General features: G+C 48.2%; 10 protein-coding genes across 10 annotated transcripts; 6 read left to right on the top strand and 4 right to left on the bottom strand.

Annotated features, from left to right (window-relative positions):
* Positions 1-206: 206 nt before the first annotated feature.
* FPOAC1_008266 (uncharacterized protein) lies at positions 207-1,747 on the top strand (the record flags this gene model as incomplete). The annotated part of the gene is made up of 7 exons (XM_044852711.1): positions 207-220; positions 307-316; positions 388-475; positions 545-597; positions 645-1,142; positions 1,194-1,447; positions 1,522-1,747. The coding sequence occupies 7 exons, from the start codon at positions 207-209 to the stop codon at positions 1,745-1,747; spliced, it is 1,143 nt and encodes a 380-aa protein (XP_044705381.1).
* A 2,248-nt stretch (positions 1,748-3,995) lies between these two features.
* On the bottom strand, positions 3,996-6,552 carry FPOAC1_008265 (uncharacterized protein; the record flags this gene model as incomplete). The annotated part of the gene is made up of 2 exons (XM_044852710.1): positions 3,996-6,460; positions 6,522-6,552. 2 exons carry the CDS (start codon positions 6,550-6,552, stop codon positions 3,996-3,998), a joined length of 2,496 nt encoding a protein of 831 aa, XP_044705380.1.
* Positions 6,553-7,765: 1,213 nt separating this feature from the next.
* FPOAC1_008264 (uncharacterized protein) lies at positions 7,766-8,728 on the top strand (the record flags this gene model as incomplete). Its single annotated transcript, XM_044852709.1, has 3 exons — positions 7,766-7,840; positions 7,900-8,114; positions 8,176-8,728. The coding sequence occupies 3 exons, from the start codon at positions 7,766-7,768 to the stop codon at positions 8,726-8,728; spliced, it is 843 nt and encodes a 280-aa protein (XP_044705379.1).
* Positions 8,729-10,192: 1,464 nt separating this feature from the next.
* Positions 10,193-11,544, top strand: RNR2 (Ribonucleotide-diphosphate reductase (RNR), small subunit; the record flags this gene model as incomplete). Its single annotated transcript, XM_044852708.1, has 3 exons — positions 10,193-10,222; positions 10,281-10,532; positions 10,600-11,544. The coding sequence occupies 3 exons, from the start codon at positions 10,193-10,195 to the stop codon at positions 11,542-11,544; spliced, it is 1,227 nt and encodes a 408-aa protein (XP_044705378.1).
* Positions 11,545-12,153: 609 nt separating this feature from the next.
* FPOAC1_008262 (uncharacterized protein) lies at positions 12,154-12,627 on the bottom strand (the record flags this gene model as incomplete). The annotated part of the gene is made up of 2 exons (XM_044852707.1): positions 12,154-12,501; positions 12,556-12,627. The coding sequence occupies 2 exons, from the start codon at positions 12,625-12,627 to the stop codon at positions 12,154-12,156; spliced, it is 420 nt and encodes a 139-aa protein (XP_044705377.1).
* A 1,225-nt stretch (positions 12,628-13,852) lies between these two features.
* Positions 13,853-15,387, top strand: FPOAC1_008261 (uncharacterized protein; the record flags this gene model as incomplete). The annotated part of the gene is made up of 3 exons (XM_044852706.1): positions 13,853-13,898; positions 13,955-14,484; positions 14,656-15,387. 3 exons carry the CDS (start codon positions 13,853-13,855, stop codon positions 15,385-15,387), a joined length of 1,308 nt encoding a protein of 435 aa, XP_044705376.1.
* A 397-nt stretch (positions 15,388-15,784) lies between these two features.
* FPOAC1_008260 (uncharacterized protein) lies at positions 15,785-16,573 on the bottom strand (the record flags this gene model as incomplete). The annotated part of the gene is made up of 1 exon (XM_044852705.1): positions 15,785-16,573. The coding sequence occupies one exon, from the start codon at positions 16,571-16,573 to the stop codon at positions 15,785-15,787; it is 789 nt and encodes a 262-aa protein (XP_044705375.1).
* A 1,059-nt stretch (positions 16,574-17,632) lies between these two features.
* FPOAC1_008259 (uncharacterized protein) lies at positions 17,633-18,830 on the top strand (the record flags this gene model as incomplete). The annotated part of the gene is made up of 4 exons (XM_044852704.1): positions 17,633-17,641; positions 17,744-18,670; positions 18,727-18,746; positions 18,803-18,830. The coding sequence occupies 4 exons, from the start codon at positions 17,633-17,635 to the stop codon at positions 18,828-18,830; spliced, it is 984 nt and encodes a 327-aa protein (XP_044705374.1).
* Positions 18,831-19,524: 694 nt separating this feature from the next.
* On the top strand, positions 19,525-20,706 carry FPOAC1_008258 (uncharacterized protein; the record flags this gene model as incomplete). Its single annotated transcript, XM_044852703.1, has 1 exon — positions 19,525-20,706. One exon carries the CDS (start codon positions 19,525-19,527, stop codon positions 20,704-20,706), a length of 1,182 nt encoding a protein of 393 aa, XP_044705373.1.
* A 301-nt stretch (positions 20,707-21,007) lies between these two features.
* Positions 21,008-22,288, bottom strand: FPOAC1_008257 (uncharacterized protein; the record flags this gene model as incomplete). Its single annotated transcript, XM_044852702.1, has 3 exons — positions 21,008-21,783; positions 21,844-22,078; positions 22,154-22,288. 3 exons carry the CDS (start codon positions 22,286-22,288, stop codon positions 21,008-21,010), a joined length of 1,146 nt encoding a protein of 381 aa, XP_044705372.1.
* Positions 22,289-23,755: the final 1,467 nt, after the last annotated feature.

The raw sequence follows: 23,755 nt of genomic DNA, 5'->3' as shown, positions 1-23,755 counted from the left end.
CGGCACGTGAATCTGCCTGCCTGTTGGTTCGCCTTATCAAATAACTGTCTCCTGCCTGATGAAAAGCTACAAGGCGTGAAGGCTCATTCCCCTTGAGATTTGCGAATATTCGATCCCCCCCCCCGCCATCTAAATATTTCGTCTACCTTCAACCATTTTATTCTTCGGCACACTCAGAATCAAGATACTATCTTGAAGCAACCACAATGAACCTTACACAGTATGTACAGTACCAGCCCGTCAAATCCAATCCAATCCGCCGAACCTCTTGGTGCCGTTTTCAGTTCTAATTTATTACGCTCTTAGGAATCAAGCCGTATGCTCGCCCACCCTATCTGCACCATATTCATCGTGCAAACGACCATCAGAAACTGATATTTGTACAAGGGCCTCGAGTCATCGGCTCATAAATCTCAATGCGTTTACATCCCACAGGAAGAGTACAGTAGCCTCGTCGCAGCTGCTCATCAGTACTGTATGTATCATTACGGCCGGGTAGCTTGACTCCTCGTTCTAGAACCCTTTCTGATTTATGCTTGCTCAGTCTACCTACGCCAAAATCTCAATCAGTACGGCTTCGACGATGCCACTCTCAATGTACGTGCAGCCTTCTATCACTCTGGGTATTCCTGACTCCATCCTAGGCGCTGTGTCTACCGACAGCGACTCAGAACAATTCCACGTTGGCAAACGAGCGTGTTGACGACTCAACTTCAACACATTTTGCCCCTGACGTCTCAACCATTCTCTACCAGAACCAGCAAAGTGCCACGTTTGAAGGTCGTGCCGAAAAGCAAGCGTTCAATGGGAGCAAGAATCTCGATAACGATGCTTTGCACCAGTCTTCTGCCTATGCAGGCAACTCACTGGACCAACAGCATCGTGGTTCATTTCAGAACAACAAAAGATCCGAGTCCCATCGATGGGTGGAGAGTGCCGCTCAGAGATCGGTGCAGCTTTTGAACTTGGCGCCTGGCGTCACTCATGGTGAGATTGCTGCCATCGTTCGAGGTGGACCGCTTCTGGAGATCTTTCTCAGAGCAAAGGATAACTCTGCTACTGTATCCTTTGTACGTGAAAGTGACGCAGTTGCTTTCCTTGATCATACTCGGACGTGTGGTTTGTACTTGAAGGACCGTAAAGTAGGTTGAGCAACGAAATTACCTGGTTCTTATTCTGATGAATGGCTGTAGATACATGCCAAATGGTCTGAATATCAGTACGTCGTGAGAGGCCAAGTCGCCTACCACGTCGCAAGAGGAGCTACTCGAAACTTCGTCATTCGCAAGCGTGATCCCAACACCACTGCCCAAAGCCTCCGTGAGGATCTCGACCATATTCACAACCTTTATGTGATTGATATTGAGATCAACAAGAGCAATTGCTTCGTCAGCACCAGTTCGGTCAATTCCGCCATCTTCGCTCGCAACTGTCTTCTCAGTCGGTCGTAAGTTTAATCTGCCCCGTCTCGCACCACCTCAAAGCCATTTATTTGATTAATGCTAACTGATGACTTGACAGGGAGTACAAGAATTCCCGTATCGAATGGACTGCTGATGAGTGTGGTCAACCTCTGGAGACTTTACCCAGTGACGCCAAGGCCCCGGTTCTTTGCGTGAAGGAAGACAGCAGCGCCGTGCCTGCCCACCCATCGCGCAAGAACCTCATGGGCAACCGATTCCAGCTTCTGGATCTCAGCGACACTGACACGAGCCACGGCGACGATTCTTCTGACGAGTCTCTTTGAGCGACACACATTACTTTAAACATTACGCTACCTCCTGTCATGTTCTGTTCGTTAAACTTCAATGCCAAGGTTGCTGCAGGGAAACGCATAAAGGGGGAAAATATGATTGCCATACAGTCGGTTGACCGTATATAAGAGCATAGTTTGTTCAATGATGCTGCCATAGAAGAGCCTAACTATTGCTGTACTTGACATTTCTTGTCAGCCAAAACATGGAGATGTGATAAAAAATCCCGGGCAGATAGTTTTTTCAATTGAGAATTTTGAGCCTGATCGATGTTCACTGCTGAATCACCAGACATTTCATGATAGGACGACAACTGGATGGCGGTATTTCCACAGTCATTCGTAGAAGTCTGGTCTTTCCAGGACGATTGTGTTTGGTACAATGCCCAGAATTCATTGGTGACTGTCCGTGTAGAATATACTGATGTCGTAGACAAATGCTAGTCCCCTTAACTGCTTGGTGATTGCTTTTCAGGGGCTAGCTAACACCTGCACAATGGGGCTTTACATCCCGCCCCTGACCGTTTTCTAACAGCTTTGTGGATGTATTGAAAAAATGGCAAAAATGATACAAAATGGCCAAAAAAGAGCGCGCGCGACGTTCATCTCAGGCAAGTGTCGGTATCACTAATCTGCTCACACTGTGAGGAAACATGAACCATCCCACTCCGTGGGAAATGTACTGCTGACCGTCAACTACCCGTTGACCTTAGCTTTAAACCACTCGACCATCGAGCCGTTGAATCCCGTCTTTGTTTAACCATTGACTTATTTTAATCTATAAAGCTTTCATTGGGTGGTCGGGTGAGTGCTGCCTGCAGAATCAATCACGCAGGCAGGCGCCCATGCGCTGGCTTGGAGGAAGGCAGCACCTGCCACTGCCACTCCGCCCGAATTCAAGTATGCATCTATAACTCGAATCTCACCTCTAACATTCCTTGTGATTAACTATTGAAGAACTCGATAACCATGAAGACTAATGTAGGCCTGAGTGTTACCCCTGAGTAAGGGGTGGCATGCATAGGTTTAATGTTATTCTCAAGTCAGCATGCAAATACAATTCTTATTTATATAACAACATATCACTTAAAAAGTAACAAGTGTATTACAGCAAGGATAGAAATAATCTAGTCGTTAACAATGAAGGAGTGTGCATTAAATCTAAATAAGGGCCTTGAGTTTAAAAACCTACAAGAATAGTAGTTATCTGAGCAGGCATATAATGCCCTGGCCATGATTAAGGAGAAAGTGCAAAACGATACAAGTTAGGTAGAGAGGGAAAAGCGGAGGGGGGGGGGGGGAGAAAAAGAAAAAAAGAAACCCTCATCAGCGAGAACAATGAGGCTCGATGCATCGCTGCAGAGACAACCCAGATATCTACTAGCGAGAATCATTGGGGGCATGATCAGCCGGCTTAACCGCTTGACCACCCTGTTGATATAATAGATTGCATTTGTAATTCATATAGCTATGCGCTGCGTCTGGAGATTGCAGGTTGTAGACGACGATGGCAGCTGTTGACAGCTGGCAGCCGGTGCAGGTTTTTGGCATGAGGTTATAACACTACGCTTCAGACCTGGGCCACCGCACTGTAAGGCAGGCCCCAGAGCCCCTCAATTTTGACAACGGAGAATAGGTCAGAATATTGCATAGATACTCATCTGTTTGACATTATCTAGGTATCTTTGCCCGAGTCCCATGTCCTGATTTGGAAGTGTCCAACTCGACAGGGACTCTACTAGCACCAGGGGCACAATAACACCACGGACAAACTTATATACGAACACCTCATATTGCAGCTCGAATAGTGGTGCCTCTCTTATAAAGAGGGATTGGATACGATAAGAGTCAGGGGGCACTGTTAGCGAACAGTGTATCTATATGGCCTTGAGCTTAAATGGAAGTATTTGATATAACAAATGGATATCCAACTAAGTATCTTAAGCAATAGAGTGCTCATATCACACAAATCTCGTTAGATTCGTTTGTATGCTAGGTACTTGACTAGATATACATGGATACGGATAGGACAACGCTAGCAGCAACGTAATATGAATATATAATCGATGGGAACTGAACTGAAATTCTCAAGAAAACCAAACTGCGATAATTATCATTTAGCAATTAATTGCCTGGCTAGCTACCTGGAAAAATCGTAGCGTCCCACACAAGGCTCCGTTGCGATGCTCCTCGAATCCCAATGATGGTAAACCGTACACATAAATCACGTTTCCAAAACTTATCAATGATTGGCATTCTTAGTAACAGACTGCAAGTAGTCGAGCAAAAAGGTACGTTCAGCTGGTGAGATGGGTGTCTGGCTGCCACGACGCGAAGGTGGACCAGCAGGTTCCTCTGTGCCAGAGGCCAATGAAGCAAGACGAGACCCAGGCGTTCCAGCAATGACCTCTTTGCCCTTGGCTGCCTCCAAACTGGCAGGCGATGGCTGTTTTCCAAAAAGTGAAAGCAGCTCTCGCTTCTGAGCTGGGCCAGATTCGCGACGTGTGTTGAACGCGGGGAATGCTTGCGCGATACTGGGACTGACACTAGCACGTGCAGGCTGTAGATGGGCAGATAATCCACTGGGCGAAGCAAAAGAAGTTTGAGGAGATGCCGATGCTCCACCAACACCGAGAAACTGCTCTGTTTGTCCTCGCTGAAGAATTCGAATGGGTTGAGCAGGCTGTGAAGCGGCTGTTCCTTGTACCTGAGTGCCATATTGCGCATAATCGGTTTTTCCTTGGGAGCCCGGCGTGCTAGACTGAGCGGCTCGAGGATGTAGGGACAAGCCCTCCAAAGATATGGACGGGTTTGTGCCTGCGTTGGTTTGTGGAGAAGCTTGGGTCCTCACATTATCTCCCCCGAGAGATCGCACGAGCTCGCTCATCATACTGCCTGGAGCAGCTTGTCCAATAGCGTGAGGTGACTGAGTAGGAGGTTGGTTTTGGTCATCCTTACGAAACATGCCCAGCAAGGCAGAGCGGTGGTTGTTGGCAGGAGGTCCAACCTTTGAACCAGGTAGCTCTTTGGGACTCGGCCCAGTACGATCCTGACCTCCACCAAGCGGTTGTGCTTGCGAGGGGATTTGAAGTGGGTTCTGTTGTTGCGCTTGGTTCCCGCCAAAGTTGCCATATGCGGGTGCTTGGTTCTGTACTGGAAAACCGGGAGGGAATGGCACCTGCTGATGCTTCTGCTGGGGTTGAGGTGCAGTATTGCCGCCCTTGAATGCGTTCAGGAGAGCCATTGACTGGCCATTCAGGGGTTGCTGCCTTGATTGCTCAGCCGGATTATGAACTGGTGGTGGCATCTGACCGGCGTGCCCATGTTGCGGCTGCTGTTGGTTGGTGAACTGACCAGGACCTGAGCTGTAATTGTTTTGGTTTACGTCTTGGAACGCGCTTCTGTTGAAAACAGCTCTCTCCACTTGGGGAGGCAAGGGCTGAGGGTGAACCAGCGGTGCCTGGTTACTCTTGTACTGGCCTTCTTGCACAGGGTATTGATCAACATATGACTGGTGATAGCTCGCCTGTTGTCCAGGAGCCACGTTCCATGGAGCAGTATGGTGGGGCGGATAGGGAAATGATGGCGGTGGCTGCTGAGCGTTGATAGATGGCATCTGGTTTTGGTGGTGTGGTGTATGAGGCTGGGGTGCGGTCTGGGTCGTCAGATCCAGAGGAGTATGCGGATGTTGACGATCGGATTGAGGGAGGCTGCCTGAAGGACCGCCCTTCGCTTGAAGAATAGAAAGCAAAGCGCTACCCTTATCCTGTTGGACAGGGGCAGGAGCTCCTTGCAACCCTTGGGTCGGAGGTTGGACCTTCAACAATCGCTGCAGTTCTTGTGTCGCGCCTGCGAGCGTCTCTATTGCCGGCTCTTGGTCCGCAGTTTCAGCCCCAGTGTCTGTTTTCCAGGCCTCGTCCTCATACAACGCTTCAGTGATCGGTCCATAACTATGCGGGACAGTCGCTGCTTTTCGTGCCTCAATCTTTTTCTGCGAGGTAACCCATTTCTTCAAAGGTACCAAAAATGGGGCAACCATGTAAAATTTGTTGGCGTTGGGAGTAGCAATCGCCTCGTTAGACTGGCCGTTCTTACGACGGAAAGCTGGCAACTCCGACAGTTTGTACCACTGGATTTTGCTAATTTCCTTGCGGGTTTTCGGTTCAAAGACTGTGTCCATTGGAACATCGCGAAACACGTAAAGCCTCATGTGCTGTTCACGCATCGCAATCTCAATATACTTGGGTTTATGCTCGGTTGGTACTAAGCCAGCGGCTCGAAGGTCAAGGCCAGTCTCTTCGTAGACTTCTCGGATGGCGCAATCTAAATCGTCCTCGTCCTTGTTAATCTTTCCTCGTGGGAAACTCCAGTTGGCGCCCTTCTTCCATCCCTTAACCAGAACTGTCGAGTCCATGGCCTCGTTTAGCATGATAGCACCTCGTACTGGGACGCGAGTCTTGTACTCCAAGAACTCCTCGAACGCTTTGGTATGGTTCTCAACGGAAAAGTTGGCTAACAAGGGACAGTGTTGGAAGATTCGAAGGCAAAAGGTACGCAACGTCATGGATGGTAGAGTCGGGTCCAGTGGACGGATGAAATCTTCGTAGAACCATTGAGCCTCTTCGACTTGGAAGCATATTCGAGCGACGGAGGAGAGATCTTCCTGGGGAAGGTTGATGATGAAGCGGACGCAGAGGTCGTCCAGCCCTATGTCGGTTGTGTTAGTCCATGCTCGCGATTGCGCAGCGCCCACCAACACAGCACATACAATCCTCTAACTGCATTTGTGTTCCAGACATGATGACAGAATCCTTCGGTTCATGCTATTGTGAAGATGCAAATTTTGGTTCTTATTTTCTTTGGTTTTATTGTTTGCTTATTTCTTCTCAAGACTTTGCGAGATAATAATGCGAACGTAGCTGCGAAGGCAAGCTGACCATGGTTGACGTGCGACAGCCTAGGTAGATGACGCAAAAGGACGACTGTGACAAGCGAAAAAGACGCGAGCGGTCACTTGGTTTGAGTCAACGAGGTGCTTCGCTTCGCTTCGTTTCGTTGCGGTTGAGCTGAATTGCCTTTTGCAGCGGATGTTGAAAGGCAACGTCTCTTTTTGACACGCGGGGTCGAAGCGGCGGTGCAAGAGCCGAAAATGGTCGGGTTGAAATATGATTTGTTGGTGTTGTTGTCAGGTTTGACAACATCACAATCGGGTCAGCCAGAACAAAGAAGACCCATAACTCATTCACGCCTAAGGTACTAACCTAAGCTGCTAGGGTAGGTGTGCAGAGCTCCATGTTAAACTGCTTCACTCAACTCAGCGCGCCGTGCTCGAGCTAGCATTTGGCTAAGCCACACGCTATTGAAAACCTACAGTTGCCACAGATGAGTTCATCTGCTGTGGCGGTGCATGACCACATCTGATCATGAGCCAAACTGTAAATGTCCGCTGTGTTTCAAACGCTGCTTATTGCCACCGCAATATATGCCAGCACATACGCGGGATCGGCATTGCAGTAGCAGCTGAGCAGGTTTTGTTGAGCCGTTTAGCATGAAATAGGTGATGTTCCAGACCCTAAGGGGCCTGTGAGCTAAAACACTACGCCAGTTTTACAGGGTTCCCAGGAGTTCGGGTAGTCGCTAGAATTACATCATCGCTCAATGACAAAACGGGCTCCCTCTGACCACGGATCATAAATACTTGGAAACAGGTAATTGACCAGTCGCACAGCAAGCCTGCCCAATAAATCAAAGCGCAAAAGCTGGTGGCCCATTCAAGACTTCTCTTGTTCCACCTCCCTATAAAGAAAGGCGCCTGTTCATTGTCTTGGCCTGCCTTCTTCTGTCTCGGAATATCGAGCAGTGACATTCTTCGCAGTGGTAATTCCTTACCTCATCGTCTATTTGTCGCTACCAAACTCCATCGCGGCGATATTATCAAGAACAGAGACCTTCCTTTTTCTTGGACAGCACAACAGCATCCTCCATCAAGGGAAGCAACAAGCCTGGGGCAATATGACTTCAATCATCACAAAGCTCGTCACCAAGAAGATCCTAGGGGAGACTGTCGCGAACAAATTTGGAACTGAGGTATACTCACATCAACTCACCACATTACTCAACTTATAGGGCTGACCCGTTATCCGCAGGACCCTTACTTTGAGCATGTCCCCGCGACTCGTCTGGATGGAAAACCCAACGGCAAAATAAAGAAGCGCAAGAAGGCTCTTCCTCCAGGCATTACCGATAACGATGCCAAGGTTTTGACCAAGGTTAAGCGTCGAGCTTATCGGCTAGACTTGTGTCTCTTCAGTTGCTTCGGCATCCGTTTCGGCTGGGGTAGTGTTATAGGACTGGTTCCTGCGTGAGTTGAATCCTACGATCCGAACTCAGGCTATATGATTGATACTTACATGTCTTTCAAGAATCGGCGACGTTTTGGATATGTTGCTCGCCCTTTTGGTCATGAGATCGTGCATGAAGATCGATGGTGGTCTGCCCACCTCGGTCAAGGGCAAAATGGTGTTTAATATCTTGGTCGATTTTGTCGTTGGACTTGTTCCTTTTGCTGGCGACCTGGTGGATGCAGCGTACAAGTGCAATACTCGCAATGTGGTGCTCCTCGAGTCCCACCTGCGAGAGGAGGGACGCAAGAATCTGAAGAAGAGCGGATTACCGGTACCGGTCGTTGATCCCAGTGAAGCAGACGAATTTGATCGACTTCAGACACAGGATCCGCCCGAGTACGTTTCGAACCCACCATCTCGAAATGCATCCATGTCAGAGCGTCGTCAACGCAGTCGCAGTCGCAGCCGGGATCGCCGTCGTGATGATCGCCCCGTCGAGCCGGTACCGGCGCGAGTTCGCGAGAGCCGTGGGTTCTTCGGTCGCAGCAGAGCCCGGCCGGATGATATCGAGACAGGGGAAGCTGGGCGTGGATCTCGGCGTCAAAGATCGCCGCGCAGGGAGCGACGCTAAACTCGGTGACTAAGATTTCCTTCACGGCAAAGGAGACGGACGACAGGCTCAGCAATGAGAGAAGATGCGATGCTCGTGAATCAGGGGTATTCGTTACGTGGTGAAGTACCTCGCGTAGTGTGGTACTTGTTGTTTGCACGATGGGACCGTGGAGTCATGTTTTATTAATTATCATGTTGTCTACGAATAATGTATGTATATGCTGTACGGAACTTTGCTCAGGCACCATAACCCTGCTTGATTGATAAAACAAAGTGGATGCAGAAGGGCACGGAGCTCAGGTATCCTCAAATCAAATTAAAGAATAAGATCTGATAACTTTACTTGGTATTTTATCGTCCTAGCAACAGCCACAAAGAAATGAACAATGCGATGATGCGAGGATCTAACATGCTTCGTACTATAACAAGGTTCATTTCATAGCTAGCTCAGCCTTCATGAGGGCCCATTCCCAATTTCGTTACAATTTAAAAGGTTGTACTGGCGAGATCGAGGAGTAGGAGGCGCATCAACCCCGTATGATAGATCCATGCCCGCTGGTAACGTCAGATTCAGGGCCTAAGCTAGGACGCGGTGTGTATCCCCAGAAACGCGTTCCAACACCCTTGGAAGGCGGAAGGGATCGACGGAAGCTTGACAAAGACAGTGATACCTATTTAGTTAAGATTTTGATTTGCAGAGTTTTCTGAATGTCAATGGCGTCTGAGTGGTAATAATGAAGCTCATCATGACACCCATATTCGGCTGCACATTATCTCATGAGCTCAGTTAGGTCCTGTCTCAAACCACTATCATGCCTGAGCAAAACTCACTCTATCCCACATGCATTGACCTAACAACGTAGACGAGACATGGGCATTAGAGTAAAAGTGCACAGAATGCTCCATAGAGTGTGCTAAGTGACAAATATCTGGTCATGACGCTCACAGCCCTGACAAAGCCTGAATCATCACTCCCTGCCATGAAGCAGGTACCGTACAGGGATAGTGGAGTGTTCTGGTGAAAAACGCAAAGTATTGACTTGGAGCCATGCCAAAGACGAACATGAACCCGCTCAAGACGCGACTTTACGCGTCCCCCTTGACCAGATTCGCTTCAATGATCCTGGTGGCTGGATATTCTCATGGTACCAGCTCGAGCGCTAGCGTCTTGGATACGCCGAAAGCCCCTGGTTCACCCAGTGACGCGCAGTGATACCCAGCGCAGTAAAGTGGCCCGCTATTGCTGTATCCACCGCGTATTGCCCAGCGCGACGCGATCCACTACACGTGACAGCGTATCCAGACTTATACAAAAGCCCGTCGCCTTCATCTCTTTCTTTACTTTGGACCAGACCATCACCACCGCAACCATCACCATAACCTCAAGAGTTCAACACAAGCACAAACCCTTTGTCTCTTGTTTCTGTATCACTCTATTCATAATTGTTCTATTCTCTTTGATCTGAGACTCATATATAACACAATGGCTGCGCAAATGACTCCTTCGAAGCAGGTATGTGACATGGTTCACAGTTACACTCGAATTCCTCGCTAACATTTCTGATTAACAGGCTGCTTCCGCAATTGAGAACTTCAACATGGAGTCCCCTGTCAAAAAGCTCGACTTCGGTGCCGCCAACAAGGAAAACGAGCCTCTCAACCAAACCACCGATACCACCGAGCTGAAGACAAAGATCGTTGAGGAGACCAAGAAGGAGGAGACCAAGACTGCTGCCCCTGGCATTAAGGCTGAGGAAGCCGACGAGCCCCTCCTTCAAGAGAATCCTCAGCGATTTGTTCTCTTCCCTATTAAGTACCATGAGGTAAGTAACGCGTTTTGACGCGTAAAGTGGTGTCCCACTAAAACATCATGCTAATATTTCCTGATAGATCTGGCAGATGTACAAGAAGGCAGAGGCTTCCTTCTGGACAGCCGAGGAGATCGATCTTTCCAAGGATCTCCACGACTGGAACAACCGTCTGACTGCAGATGAGCAGTTCTTCGTCTCCCACATCCTCGCTTTCTTCGCTGCCTCTGATGGTATCGTCAACGAGAACCTTGTTGAGCGATTCAGTGGCGAGGTCCAGATTCCCGAGGCTCGATGCTTCTACGGTTTCCAGATCATGATGGAGAACATCCACTCCGAGACATACTCCCTACTCATTGACACCTACATCAAGGAGCCTGCCCAAAGAACATACCTCTTCAACGCCATTGACACTATTCCTTGCATCCGAAAGAAGGCTGACTGGGCCATTCGATGGATCCAGGACAAGGACTCCTCATTTGCTCAACGTCTTGTTGCCTTTGCTGCCGTTGAGGGTATCTTCTTCAGCGGTGCCTTTGCCTCTATTTTCTGGCTCAAGAAGCGTGGCCTCATGCCTGGTCTGACCTTCTCCAACGAGCTCATCTCTCGTGACGAGGGTCTTCACACTGACTTTGCCTGCCTCCTCCACTCTCACCTTAAGGGACGTGCCAGCAAGCAGATGATCCAGGACATCATCACCGATGCCGTTACCATTGAGCAGGAGTTCCTTACTGAGGCTCTCCCTTGTGCTCTTCTGGGCATGAACTCCAACCTCATGAAGCAGTACATCGAGTTTGTCGCTGATCGTCTGCTCGTTGCTCTCGGTAACGAGAAGGTGTACAAGGCTACAAACCCCTTCGACTTCATGGAGAACATCTCTCTGGGTGGCAAGACCAACTTTTTCGAGAAGCGCGTTGCCGACTACCAAAAGGCCGGTGTCCTCCACAGTGCCAGCAAGAAGGCTGACGAGGAGGAGACACCCAAGGGCGAAAACGGCGGAGACTTCACTTTTGACGATGACTTCTAAGCTAATCGTCTCTCGCCGTTTCCCTTTTCTTTTGGCCCGGGCAGTTGCTCATGGGCACGTGAACATATGAACATATACCCTGTTTTACTTCTTGTTTGTACATTTAAAACGAGCCTCGGAGCAGTGCTTGGTTAATTTTACGGTTGGCAAGGTCGCGATCATACTTTGAATCCTATAAATGGATTTGCGCTGATCGTCATGGCGTTTCGGGGATTTTGACTTGGGTGGATGAAAACAGCATTGATGGATTAATTGTGCTGATGGATGATGATATTATAGTACTCTCCTAGATAGAGATGAATTGATTAGATTAGTATACCTGTTGTATTCTCTTGTGACTTGTAAACATGTGCACCGTGACTCGGACAGTGTTTGTCTGAGTCTGAACCCGGGCCAAACACTCACATTAACCCAACACTTGTCAATACAGAGCTTTAATTCTTTTTGTTGATACTCGCAACGTCGGTTTCTGAAGTTGATCCAAGTTGTAGTGTTTCGGGCCAATACCGTCAAATCTCAAGACCTCATACAACGAATATGTTGGCCACCACGAATATTCTCCCCGCTAAATCCCTTTCTGAACGAAATCATCTTTAGCTGCTCACTGCCCTATTTCTTGCCCTTCTTCTTCTTCTTTCCACCGCCGCCACCCCCTTGTGCTGCCTGCGGTGTGGACGTGGCAGCCTGTACTTCTTCTGTACCCTCTGCGTCTACCATTGTCACCTCTGGCACATCCGGCACAGCAGCTTGACTTCTACCCAGACGACCCAGCGAGGCGTGGATGAGACGAGTTACCTCCTGCGCCTTCGTGGTACGGTACTTGATCGTAACTCCGCTGATAGGATCGAATGCCTTAAGTACTAGGGCGCCACGCGGGGGTTTCGTCACGGGTGTGTCGCCATCGGCATCAGGTCGTGTTGGGCCAGGCTTGAGCTTGTATGATGTGGTGATATGTGTCTGTGGTGGTTAGTTGATTGATTGCGCAACTGTGCGGCTGGCGCGAGGACGTACGGTTGAGGGGCGGGCTTCCAGGAGTGCCATAGATTGGTCGAGCCATTCCTGGCTTGTCTTCATGTACACCATGGTATTGACGGGTTTTGTGTGATATCGTTTGTTGAGATCTTGAAGCTCGTGGTCGTGTGCTGGTAGGTTGCGGCTCGGCAAGGGAAGAATGCGCAATGGTATTCACGCTTCCTTTACTGTAAATAGGTTTTCGCTTTTCTTTCTAATGCATATGATATAAATTATGCTGTGGGAGGTCAAGCGTTGACGCCTGTAGGTGCGATGTCGTTCGCTGTCTAGGTGTGGAGAGTTGATTGAGGTTGAAAGGTGACAATCGACAATGGTGGGGCTCGGTGAGGGGCCTGGAGGTATCTCAACCTCAGGGTAAGTACCTCTTAAAAAAGTTGACCTTAAGGACGAAATTAGCAAGTCAGTTTATGCTATTTAGACTATATCCTCTGGTCAATTATTTCGAATTATCATGTAGAGGTGGAATTTTATATTTCCTATGGATATCTAATATTTCTAATATTTCAGATCTCTAAACCAAAACCTGGGTATTGAATCTCAATTCCCCAAAAATTTAAAGCTGATGCACCTCAGTGTATCAAAACCTTGATGTATCAAAATATCTAACGTTTATTCCAATAACTCACTTTCTCAACAGGGATACCATTCATATCTACCATGTTTTATCCAAAATTTGATAGGGCAGCGGGAGCTCGATTTGGCCCATGTGGTTTTGATGGTCCTTGCTGTAATATTTGTTGTAGGCTTTTAGGCAACTATGCAGGCAGATGTCATTGTCCATCCATCCAATCCCGTTCCTTTCTTTCATCGACTCAATGACTTCTTTTATGTATCATTCTGGGAATAAATAGAGGACACCAGCGCGACAAGGTCACCTTATATTTCTCTTCAGCACATACATCTATCTTCCTTCTATTTGCACGTATCAGCGGCCTGCCAGATACTCGGAGCAATTATCGCCTTGCCGTTATATCTTCAACATCGCATCTCTTTCATATCAATTCTAGCTAACCACATCTTTAATATCTTCCCCGCTCGGTAGCTATAGCTTACATCAAACTGTAAGTCTTTTTTTTCTCTTCCGCTCTTTGGACCTTTTACTGACCAAGACATTTGGTTAAGCGTCCTTTTTCTCACTTCTATAGCGGTCACACTACCACCCTTTCGTCATTGCTCACTGGCTTAGTAGCCTACACAAGGGTTTTGGGAGCCCTGGGCAGGAACTTGGTCTTCAACATCTCGAGTCATTGAAGCCACTTCACCAATTACCAAAAAAATGACCGCAACATGTATCAATGGCAAGCCGTCCTGGCACTTGGAAGGTAGGTCGCCGAATTCGTTGAACTATAAGTGGCTATTCTAACCGGGCACGAAACAGAGCTACCTACAGAAGTCAAGGGTCTCATAATGGACGAGGTTTCGTTGCTGCCAAACCCCTACAGCAACCTTCTCAATTTGGCAGAAACGTGCAAGCAGCTTTCCAGCCATGCTCTTTCTCAGCTTTATCTCAACGACGCCAAGGACTCATTGGGGGCTGACAACTCTGAGTCAAATATGCCCCTGAGCCTTCAATGGGCTTGCTGGTTCGGAATCTTGGAAGCAGTTAAAATGTCATTAGAAGGTCTACGAAGAGCTGGTGTGGATATCAAGCGCAAAATCAACCAACCTTTCGAAAACGGAACCCTCTACAATTTGCGTTGCAAGTCAGTAAAGAAGAGAGGGCCTTCTGGTCCAGCTTTGAGTTATGGATATCTGCATTGGGGGAGCCGAAGCGGTCTTTTGCATCTAGCGTGTCTACGCGGAAATACAGCCATTGCCGAATTTCTTATAGACAGCGGCGGAGCTGATCCAGATGCCCCAGATGGAAAGGGTCTCCCTCCCTTGGCCTATGCATTGAACGAACATGTGGTAAGTCTTCCCTTTCGGTATTAAACATTGGCCGCTGGAAGCATAAGAGACGAAACTAGCAGGTCACTTTATGCTATCTAGGCCAGACTTCTTGGACTATTTATTTATGTACCCTAAGACCAAGGAGGCCAACGTTTCTGCTTCTCAGATAAATGCTAACACGTTATAAAGGTCAAGTTTCTTATCGAAAGGGGAGCAGACGTCAACGTGACTCATGGTGGTTCAGACGAGACGGCATTATGCCATCTCATATCCTGGGGCCCGAGGGATCAGTGCGACTGGCAGAAGGAGTTCAACATACCTCGCGGCGGTGGCGCTCTCAACCCTTCAGACACTCGCCAAGACCAACTCAGTGCTATCCGCTGTCTGATCCTCTATGCGAATGCAGATATTTATGCAAATAGGATTGACAAAGTCAGCCCGCTACGCATGGCCGTACTGACACGATACATTGAAGTTGTCCAAATTCTTTTGGAAGCCGGTGCTTCACCCAACCCACTCAGCATCACGACGAATAGCAAGAGGCTGTTGCTTGTGGATGCTCTGAAACCGAGCCAGAATCACCGCGTTGTCAACATGCTTCTAGAGTTTGGGGCCGAGGCTGACGTCGATGAAATGCCTGACCACGATCTCACCAAATTGGAGGGCGATCAGCTTCCTATCATGCACCTTACAACACCAGACAGTAATCCACGATATGCGAAAGAAGAAGCTGACATGGCAGAAATTATCTGCAAGAAAATTAAGCACTTCAACATGGTTATCGACGGGCACCGGCCGCTATGGCGCTATGTGAGACAAGGACGGATAGATATTGGCCGGATTTTGATAAAACACGGTGCAAGTCCTGAACTGGCAAATGTTGAGGTTCAAGATAATGTTCTAGAGCTGGTAGCAAACTGAGAAGCATATGAATCGTTTGGAGATGCTCACTTGACCTCTAAGCTCTAGGGTACAAAAATATATAGTCAAAAAAAAAGTCTAAACAACACAAATGAACCTACTAATTTCGTCTTGTATGTTTGTAGCAGCCAAGTTTTCTAATCCTAAGGGCTAGTAGAAGGAAGGGATAGATTGGGTGCACAACGCTTAAAATCTGCTTGAGTTAAATAGGGAGCTACCTGGTGGGTTTTCACGATTTCCGAAGTCCAATCTTTGCAAAATGTGATAGACACAAACGAACATTAAGTAACCATATAAGTAATATGTGATATATAGAGCGTTGCGGCTATATAATAACTAAACTCTCGATGTTCTCCTGCAGGCCTGAATAACTGCCGCCGGCCTCGTGACTATTCCCTTACTTCTCGTACTCGCTCATTAAGCCTTTCTCTCCATTGGCCAGTACGCCTTCGGGGAAAGCGGACTCTCCCAGATGAGTAGTATGAGCCCACGGCTTCAGACCATTTTCCTTTCGGATGGTGGACGCGAAGCAGTGGCTCCAAGTGTCATGCGTCCCGTCCACACCCGTAACAGTTCGTGGGAAGGCAGAAACCAAAGCGCTCCGCGTGGCGTGATCAACGAGCTCGGGGCGAAATCCCATGTTGTCGTAGATTGTGGAGAGCTGAAGTAGCTGGCCAAGGAACGTAATTGTGCCTTCGGTGCCAATGTCCTGATGTCTGATGATGGCCTCAGCTACTGCCTCGGCCTGCTGCGAGCTCGCTCCGTGCTTCTCGAGAAGTCGCAGGCTGTGGTAGCCCCCCCACCACTCAAAGGACAGCAGAGTCGACGTGATGAACTCGTCGACGGTGCCAATGTCGTGCAGAAGTGCTGCAAGGGCGATGGTGCTGTGTGAAAGGTCCTGGGCAAACTCAGGAAACTGGTATTTCAGAATGACAATGCTAAAGTGGTAGACTCGCATCGAGTGGTTGAACACCAGCGTCGGAAGTTTCTCCTTGACATGTTCGTAGACCTTTTGGACAATGGGATCGTCGTGTGGGAATGGCATCTCCTCCATACTGACAGTGTCTGGTTTGTGCAGATAGTCCTTGCCCTTGAAGATGGCTTCGCTGTCAACAGCTATCGCTGTCCAGCCATGTTGCGCAATCTCCTGCGTTGTGGCTGCGGGTGTTGTTGACTTTGCGGACATGTTTGATCTTTGAGTTTTCTTATATTTTTGAAGTTGGGCAATAGTAAGAGGGACCAAGTAGAATGATGATGTTGAAGGCGACTGACGGATTAAGACTTGGATAACATGACGCTTTATATAGGTACAAATCGCCGCATATGGCTTCGTGAAGCGTCATGCCGTAGCTCCGAGATTTCTAACGGTTCGCCGGTCGAATTGTCATTAACTGACCAATCCTATGGAATACTGCAGCTTCGCAGTAAGCACTACCTAACACGCGTAACAGCCCATGGCTATTCTCAAAATCATGTGTCCAAGTCAATACTGCAAAGAGTGCTAAAGCAACACAGAGGTGGTTACGTTACAACTTACACTGTTGGGAGTCAGTGTGGAGCGCATCTACGAGTTTCCCAATGTGGACTAGCCTCATCGAACGTTTGCCGATGGGAAGTCAGTGTGGGGCGCAGCTACGAGTTTCTGAATATCGTTAGTCGCATCGAAGTGCATCTGATAGTTTCTTAGTGGCTCAACGTAATATCAACCACAAGTACCTACCGTAGGTAAATCAGATTACTATCAACAAAGTAAAAATGCACAGTACTAAGTTCTTAATATTTACAATATCAACTCGATATTTGACATTATACTGGACAGGCACATTACAATACTCCAGATTTCACTGCTTAAAACCAAGTAAAGGATGTCTGTCAACACGAACATCTCATCTGTGCTGGCTTGTGAGAAGGAGTCTTATTCCCCAGAAGACGATTTAAAAGGCATGATGAGCAAATTCTGTATCAAACCGCCGTCAAGACTATCCCGGAAAGGTGCACCCAAGGTCCGCACTGGATGTATAATATGTGAGCATACTAGCTTTTGCCCACTCCCCCAGCACAGCTGACCGACGAGTCCAGGCAAGTAAGTCTTCTATCAAACCATAACAGACGATGCCAGCTATCCTAACTACGGTGAAGAAAGAGGCATATACGATGTGATGAGGCGAAACCACACTGTAGGAAATGTTTAAAGTGGCGAGGTTTCTGTGAAGGCTATAGCACAGACGACACCGAACTCCAATCAATGATGGCCGTAAGTCATGCAAGTCCCAAAACAAAATCGTCCACCGAGGTCCCTTTTCAACCATTCAGCCAACACTTCTTCAAATCACAATGCGAACAAAGATATTTCGAGGCCTGGGTGCAGTTTGGCAACATCATCTGCGGCGATGATCTATCCGGGCTGTGTTCGTCCGCAATCACGCAACTCAGCTTTACGAACCCGGCCATCCGAGAAGCCATGTTAGCTGTTGGATGTCTAAAAATGGCCCTAGATGAGAGACACGCTCTGTTGCTTGGCAGCAGAGCTGCCGGGACGCCTGCTTATGATGAGGCTATTAGCAGGTACATCGTTGCATTACGCAACGTTGTCAGCTCCTCCTTGAACAGAACGACGATACGCACAGTGCTACTGTGTTGTGTCCTTTTCATATGCTTTGATATTCTCGACGGTAACCGCCATGCAGTACATAATCACATCTTCCATGGCCTTCGCATACTTCAGCAATTCCTTCACTCGCTATGTCCGCAGGCTGAACTTGCTGCTTGCTCGGACTCACCAGACCCTTTTGCGGTCGATGGCCTGATCATACAAATCTTCCAACGGCTAACTATGATTTCCCACTCCCATCTCGCCCTACAGGCTCAGTCGCTGTGGCAAGCTACCTCAAGTCCTCGCCCCACGCCCAAGTTACCTGTGGGTTGGATACCAGAGTCCTTCAAGAGCCTTATGGACGCGGCGCGATGGCTGGACACAATCTACAAGGGTCTCCTGGATGCCACACGCGCCTACCGAGGTGATGTCTCAGGATTTGCCACAGACGAAGCTTGGCTGAACTTGAGAGCTGGTCTGCTGGTTCTCCTCCATGCATGGGAAAACGCATTTGAGCGCACATCACAGGACGCGCGCAAGCGATACCACGACAATTCTAGGTGTTTCTCGCATGCCTTGCTGCTCCGAATGCAGTGGATAGTGGCCTACACAAGCGTCAAAGCCTCGCAGTGTACCGACTATGAAGGTCTCGTGAATGTAGAGTCCTATTTCGAAGAGATTATAATACTGGTAGGCCAACTACCGAGGGCATGCATTACCAAGATAACGCCATTCACGATTTGTAGCCCGGTGTTTGCATTATTCTGTGAGTCTTTTAAGGGGTTTGTTCTTTAGGAATGCCAGTGCTTACTCACAAACTAGTGTGCGGATACAAGTGCCGAAATCCTGATATCCGTGCGGATGCAGAGAGACTGCTAAGCACATTCAATCTACAAGTAGATGGACTTTGGGACAGCCGTGCCGCGCTCGCTCTTGTACAATGGAGCCGGGAGCTTGAGGATGAGTATGCCCTTTTGTTTCCCAGCGCTGCAGACGCCTGGGCCACAATTCGTCAGCGATATATAGTATTCCATAACCATGAGAATAAAGCGACCGTTGGATCTTTGAGGCTCCGAGGGGGAGAATGGGTCATGACGCAGGAAATAATAAGTTGGTAAGGTCTTACTTAGGCTAACAGTGGATCGTGTAACGGCCGGGCTGTTGACTCTATCAGTCCATCTGCGACGTTCTATATAATCTGTTACGTGGTGCTTACACCAAGATGTGATCCATAACAATATACAAATATTAAGCAATCTTACAATGTAACTGTTAGACGATCTAGCACCTAATGTAGCTGCATGGTGGGCAGTTTTGTGCACTCATACCTAATTCAGAAACTCGTATATGTAATACTAGCTCCAATTCAAGAACCAACAAGATCAACTTTTACTAGTAATCCTGTATGGTAGCTTACAAAGCATAAGATATTATTAATCTGCTGTCTTGTAGGAGCTACCTCTGGGGAATGTCTTCTCTCGACTATAAATTGCAGACAACTTGCTGGACTTGACTATATACTTACAACTGTAGCACTCTGAAACATGATAAGAATGGAAAACAACACAATGAAAGCACTTGTTCTAGATGCCGAGCGCAGAACGGCTTCGGTTCAAAGCATCCCAAAACCGGTAGCTGGGGAGAACGAAGTCCTGGTCCGCGTGCAATATGTTGCATTGAACCCAGTAGACTCCCTCTACGTTTCGGAGCCCCTGGGTAAAACCGGCCGCACAGTAGGCAGCGACTGGGCCGGTACCATTATAGAGAGCAACGCGGGCCACCTACGGCCTGGAACCAGAGTGGCAGGGTTTCTACAAGGCGCCAGCAGTATAAACGAACGTCCTGGGGCGTTTGCAGAGTATCTCGCCTGTCCATCAGATCTTCTCTGGACCTTGCCAGAGACTATGAGCCTGCAGGAAGCTTCAACAGTGTCCTTGTGCGCCTTGACCGCAGCCCAAGCTCTCTTCTATCGCCTTCAACTTCCAGCACCATTTCCCTACTCAGAGCAAGATATCCAGACCGTGGCCCAAGGCTTGGCTATTCGGCAAACCACCGCGGAACAACCTTTATACTTCTTGATATACGGGGCGTCCACGTCCGTTGGCATGTACGCAGCTCAGTTGGTCCACCATGCTGCTGCCTCAAGGGGCTTCAGGGTTGTTCTCATTGGCACGGCGAGTCGAGCTCGATTTCCGATGCTGAAAAGCGCCCCATACAGCTACCACTCATTGTTCGACTACAAGGAAACAGATTGGCCTGAGAAAATTCGCCATGCAACCGGTGGGAAAGGAGTGGACTATGTTTACGACTGCATCGCAGAGGGGTTGACTGTCAGTTCGACAAGTAAACTACTCAAGGAGGGTGGCCGCATGGCCATCGTCCGGTCGTTTGAGGGCGGAGCTTTTGATACCAAACACATAGTCGGTAATCCGATATATGGGGCAGTTTGGGAGGCATTTGGAGTCGAGGTCCAGTATTATGGCATGAATCTCCCAGCTTCACGTCCTGCCCGAGCTTTTGCCACTGCCTTTTACAAATGGTTGTCCAAGGGTCAGCCGCTGGTTCCAAATCCAATACGTCTGATGCCAGGTGGGCTTGAGCGAATCCCTCTTGATGGGCTCATTCTGCTAGGTGGGAGTAATAGGGAGGATCGCTTGCAGAATAGAGATGAGGAGTGGATGAGGCAGATTAGTGCAGAAAAGCTAGTATATAAAGTAGGTAAGTAGTAAACTTATACAGCTCGTAGGTTTATACTTATTAGTTCGTTGGGAGGAGGGACTAATTAAGTACACTTAATTGGGTATAAAAGTATAAAAAGAGCTACTTATCATAGTCCTTTAATAATATAGGGGTATCAATTGTTTACTCCAGATCATTTAAATACAAGCGATTCTCATCTTCCGATGCCTACCTATTCATTGTTCCAGCGTACCCAGACAATTCATTTTGCATTTTGCATTTTGCATTTTGCATTTTGCATTTTGCATTTTGCATTTTGCATTTTGCATTTTGCATTTTGCATTTTGCTTAGGCATGAGGATCGGGTAGCCAAAATAACAGCTCCTGATCAGCCGTGGCAAAAAAGTTGTACCGTGGGTTGAAAGCCAGGACGGCAGCCTCTCTCTTATCAGGCAATGTCCAGCTTGGTTGCAGTACTTTGTTATCGTCTGGAGCAGCCATGGTGTCCCAGACCAAGACGTCTTTCTTGGAGCCGCTGAGGACATAACGGCCATCTGGAGCAAAGCAGCACTCACCGCTACTCTCGACATTGGACGCATCACCGCCAGACTGTGCCGCCTCTCCAACTGCCAACCGCCGAGTTCCGCCGTTCGGTTTGTGGAGATATGCCTTCAGTGTGCCCTCGAAGGCGTCGAGTAGGAAGTGACCACTGCCGCGAGTTCCAACTAGCAGTGATTTACCGTCATTGGAGAACTCCAGTGTCGTCCAACCCTTGTTAAGGCACTGCGAGCCTACTTTTCTGCATTGCTCAACAATGTCAACCGTCGCAAAAGGAGCCTTGTCGTAGTTTCGTGCGTCGTAGAGTAAAACTGTACCGCTGCTGACACAAGCCACAGCAAAGACTGTCCCTGACGGATCGTACGCAGCGAGGTAGGGTGACCTAAGGAAGAGTTTGCCCTGGTAGTTTTTGGTCTGTGTGTCCCATAGAAGCACGGTGTTGTCCTGGGAGCATGATATGAAATTGTCACTGCCAGGATGGACAGCCAATGATGTCACAGCCCCTTCGTGACCGTCAAAGTACCGGATGAAGGAATTGTCGTGCGTGGCGAGGTATCGGATGGCATCTAAATCGCGACTAGTTAGCATATTTTCTGGTCATCGCTCTATGGTAACAAACATCCTACCATTTTGTTTTGTGCTAGCATATATGATGCTCGAATTTGTATGTGTGAATTTGGCAAGCTTCACGCCGTACTTTTTGCTAACCAGGCTCTTATCATGGCGGCCTTCTTTGACGTGGTAAATCTGTATCGTTTCGTCGCTGGCTGAAGCCATAACGTACTCGCCTTCATCGTCGTAGTCGAGGGATAGCACATGAGGCTGTGGTCGGTTGTCCTTAATGTCATCCCGTCGGAATAGCTAAATGAAACGAGTAGCAGGTCAGTTGATTGAATTTGTTATAATGGGTTATCGTGCCTTGGGTGCTGAGCTTACCTTGGTGGGCCGAAAGTTGCCTATGACATCGGACAGGTTGGAGACTGAAGCAGTAGTACCAATGGTGCGGTGAATATTAAGCGATGCTCCATTCGGTGTATTAGAACGATCAATATCCATGGGTGTCAAAGACATTATGAATAGATATGCGAAGCGGCTGCCTGTGGGATGATATCAAGAACTCAAAACAAAGCCAAAGCCGTCCGCGTCAATTGCTTCGGTCGAAAAGTGTCGCGAGTAGTGACGATAAAAACGGTCAAGTCGTGTACAGCTACTGGTACCAATGTATATAGCGAAGTGGTCTATCTGGTGGTGTTGGGCGAGAATGCTGTTGACCGCGACTTCAATTTAGGTAGGTAGTGTTCAACTCAATTTGATGTTTTGCGATGGGAAATGGATCTTTTGCAACCAAGCTCTCTTACCTTAGTAGCTGGAGGGGTGCACTTTTTGTGGGGTGCAGCCAGCCTCTGAGGTACGTACCTGAAAAGGCATCCCATCCATCTCTTCCAGTCCAGTCTTCAGCATTGCTTTAGGGCATAATCTTTCATGTCCAGGCTGCATGGGATATGAGCATCTCAATGACCCAAGCTTTGAACTTCTTTCGTCGTCAATGTCACTTTTCAATAAAATAACCCCTACGTATCAATTCCTAATAAACAATAATCAATTCATGTCCTCGGTATAATTAGATTCGACGACCGCATATAAACGCGCGAGCCGTAGCAAACCGTAAAGCCGCTCCGTGGAAGGGAAAAAAAGGATAGGTTCCATTCTACATCCCTTTAGCCCTAGCGTCATAGACCAAGGAATTGACATTCTAGCAAATCACATCACTTTCTTTTCCTCTATTCAGGGGTTTTACAGCGGCCCTACTCATTGACGCAAGGACCCGCAGCCCTCCCCGCGAAAAAACGACCGCCGACGTCGGCATGCCGAAATGCTTGCAGTACAAAAAAAAATAGCAGCTAGAGTCCATGGAGCTGGCATGCTGCTGTAGACACCTATATTTCGCTGCAATACCAATGCCATGGATCTTACCGGCTTATGGTTCCATTAGCTGACCGAGGATAAGCAGACTTTGCAGAGTACCTAGGAAGTAGTAAATACATGCCGAGTCAGGGTCGGCGTCTTACATGTAGGTATCTGGGGCACCTAAAGACGTGGTAGGTAGGCCTTACATGAAATGGCACCCAATAATATATATATATATATTTGTCTTTGACCAGACCCATATAGAGATTCCATATTTTCCATTTATTATTACGTAGGAAGCTTGAACCTTTTCGGCGCACTTAGGAAGTGGTAACTACTTCATTTGTGTACGCTGACAATTTCCGCGCCGCTATAGGTACAACTAAAGTAAGAAAGGGTCCGAAGCCGCTGGTGACGGAGTGAAACCCTTCTTTTCTACGCTCCCAAAATCTTGTTCTTGAACTTTACTTAAACAACCTTTCATATTTTGTTCCTAACCTCCTTCGAGTGGCCGATTGTTGAGACAAGCTCTCTCACCCGAGCTCTCCGACCCTTTAGGGACCTTATCCCCTCCCAGCTTTTCCCACTTATATAACCTTCTACTCGCAATCGACAGCCGCCTCCTCGTGT

Source organism: Fusarium poae, chromosome 3 (assembly GCF_019609905.1).
Source record: "Fusarium poae strain DAOMC 252244 chromosome 3, whole genome shotgun sequence".
Taxonomy (NCBI): Eukaryota; Fungi; Ascomycota; class Sordariomycetes; order Hypocreales; family Nectriaceae; genus Fusarium; species Fusarium poae.
This window is presented reverse-complemented; position numbering and strand designations above follow the sequence as displayed.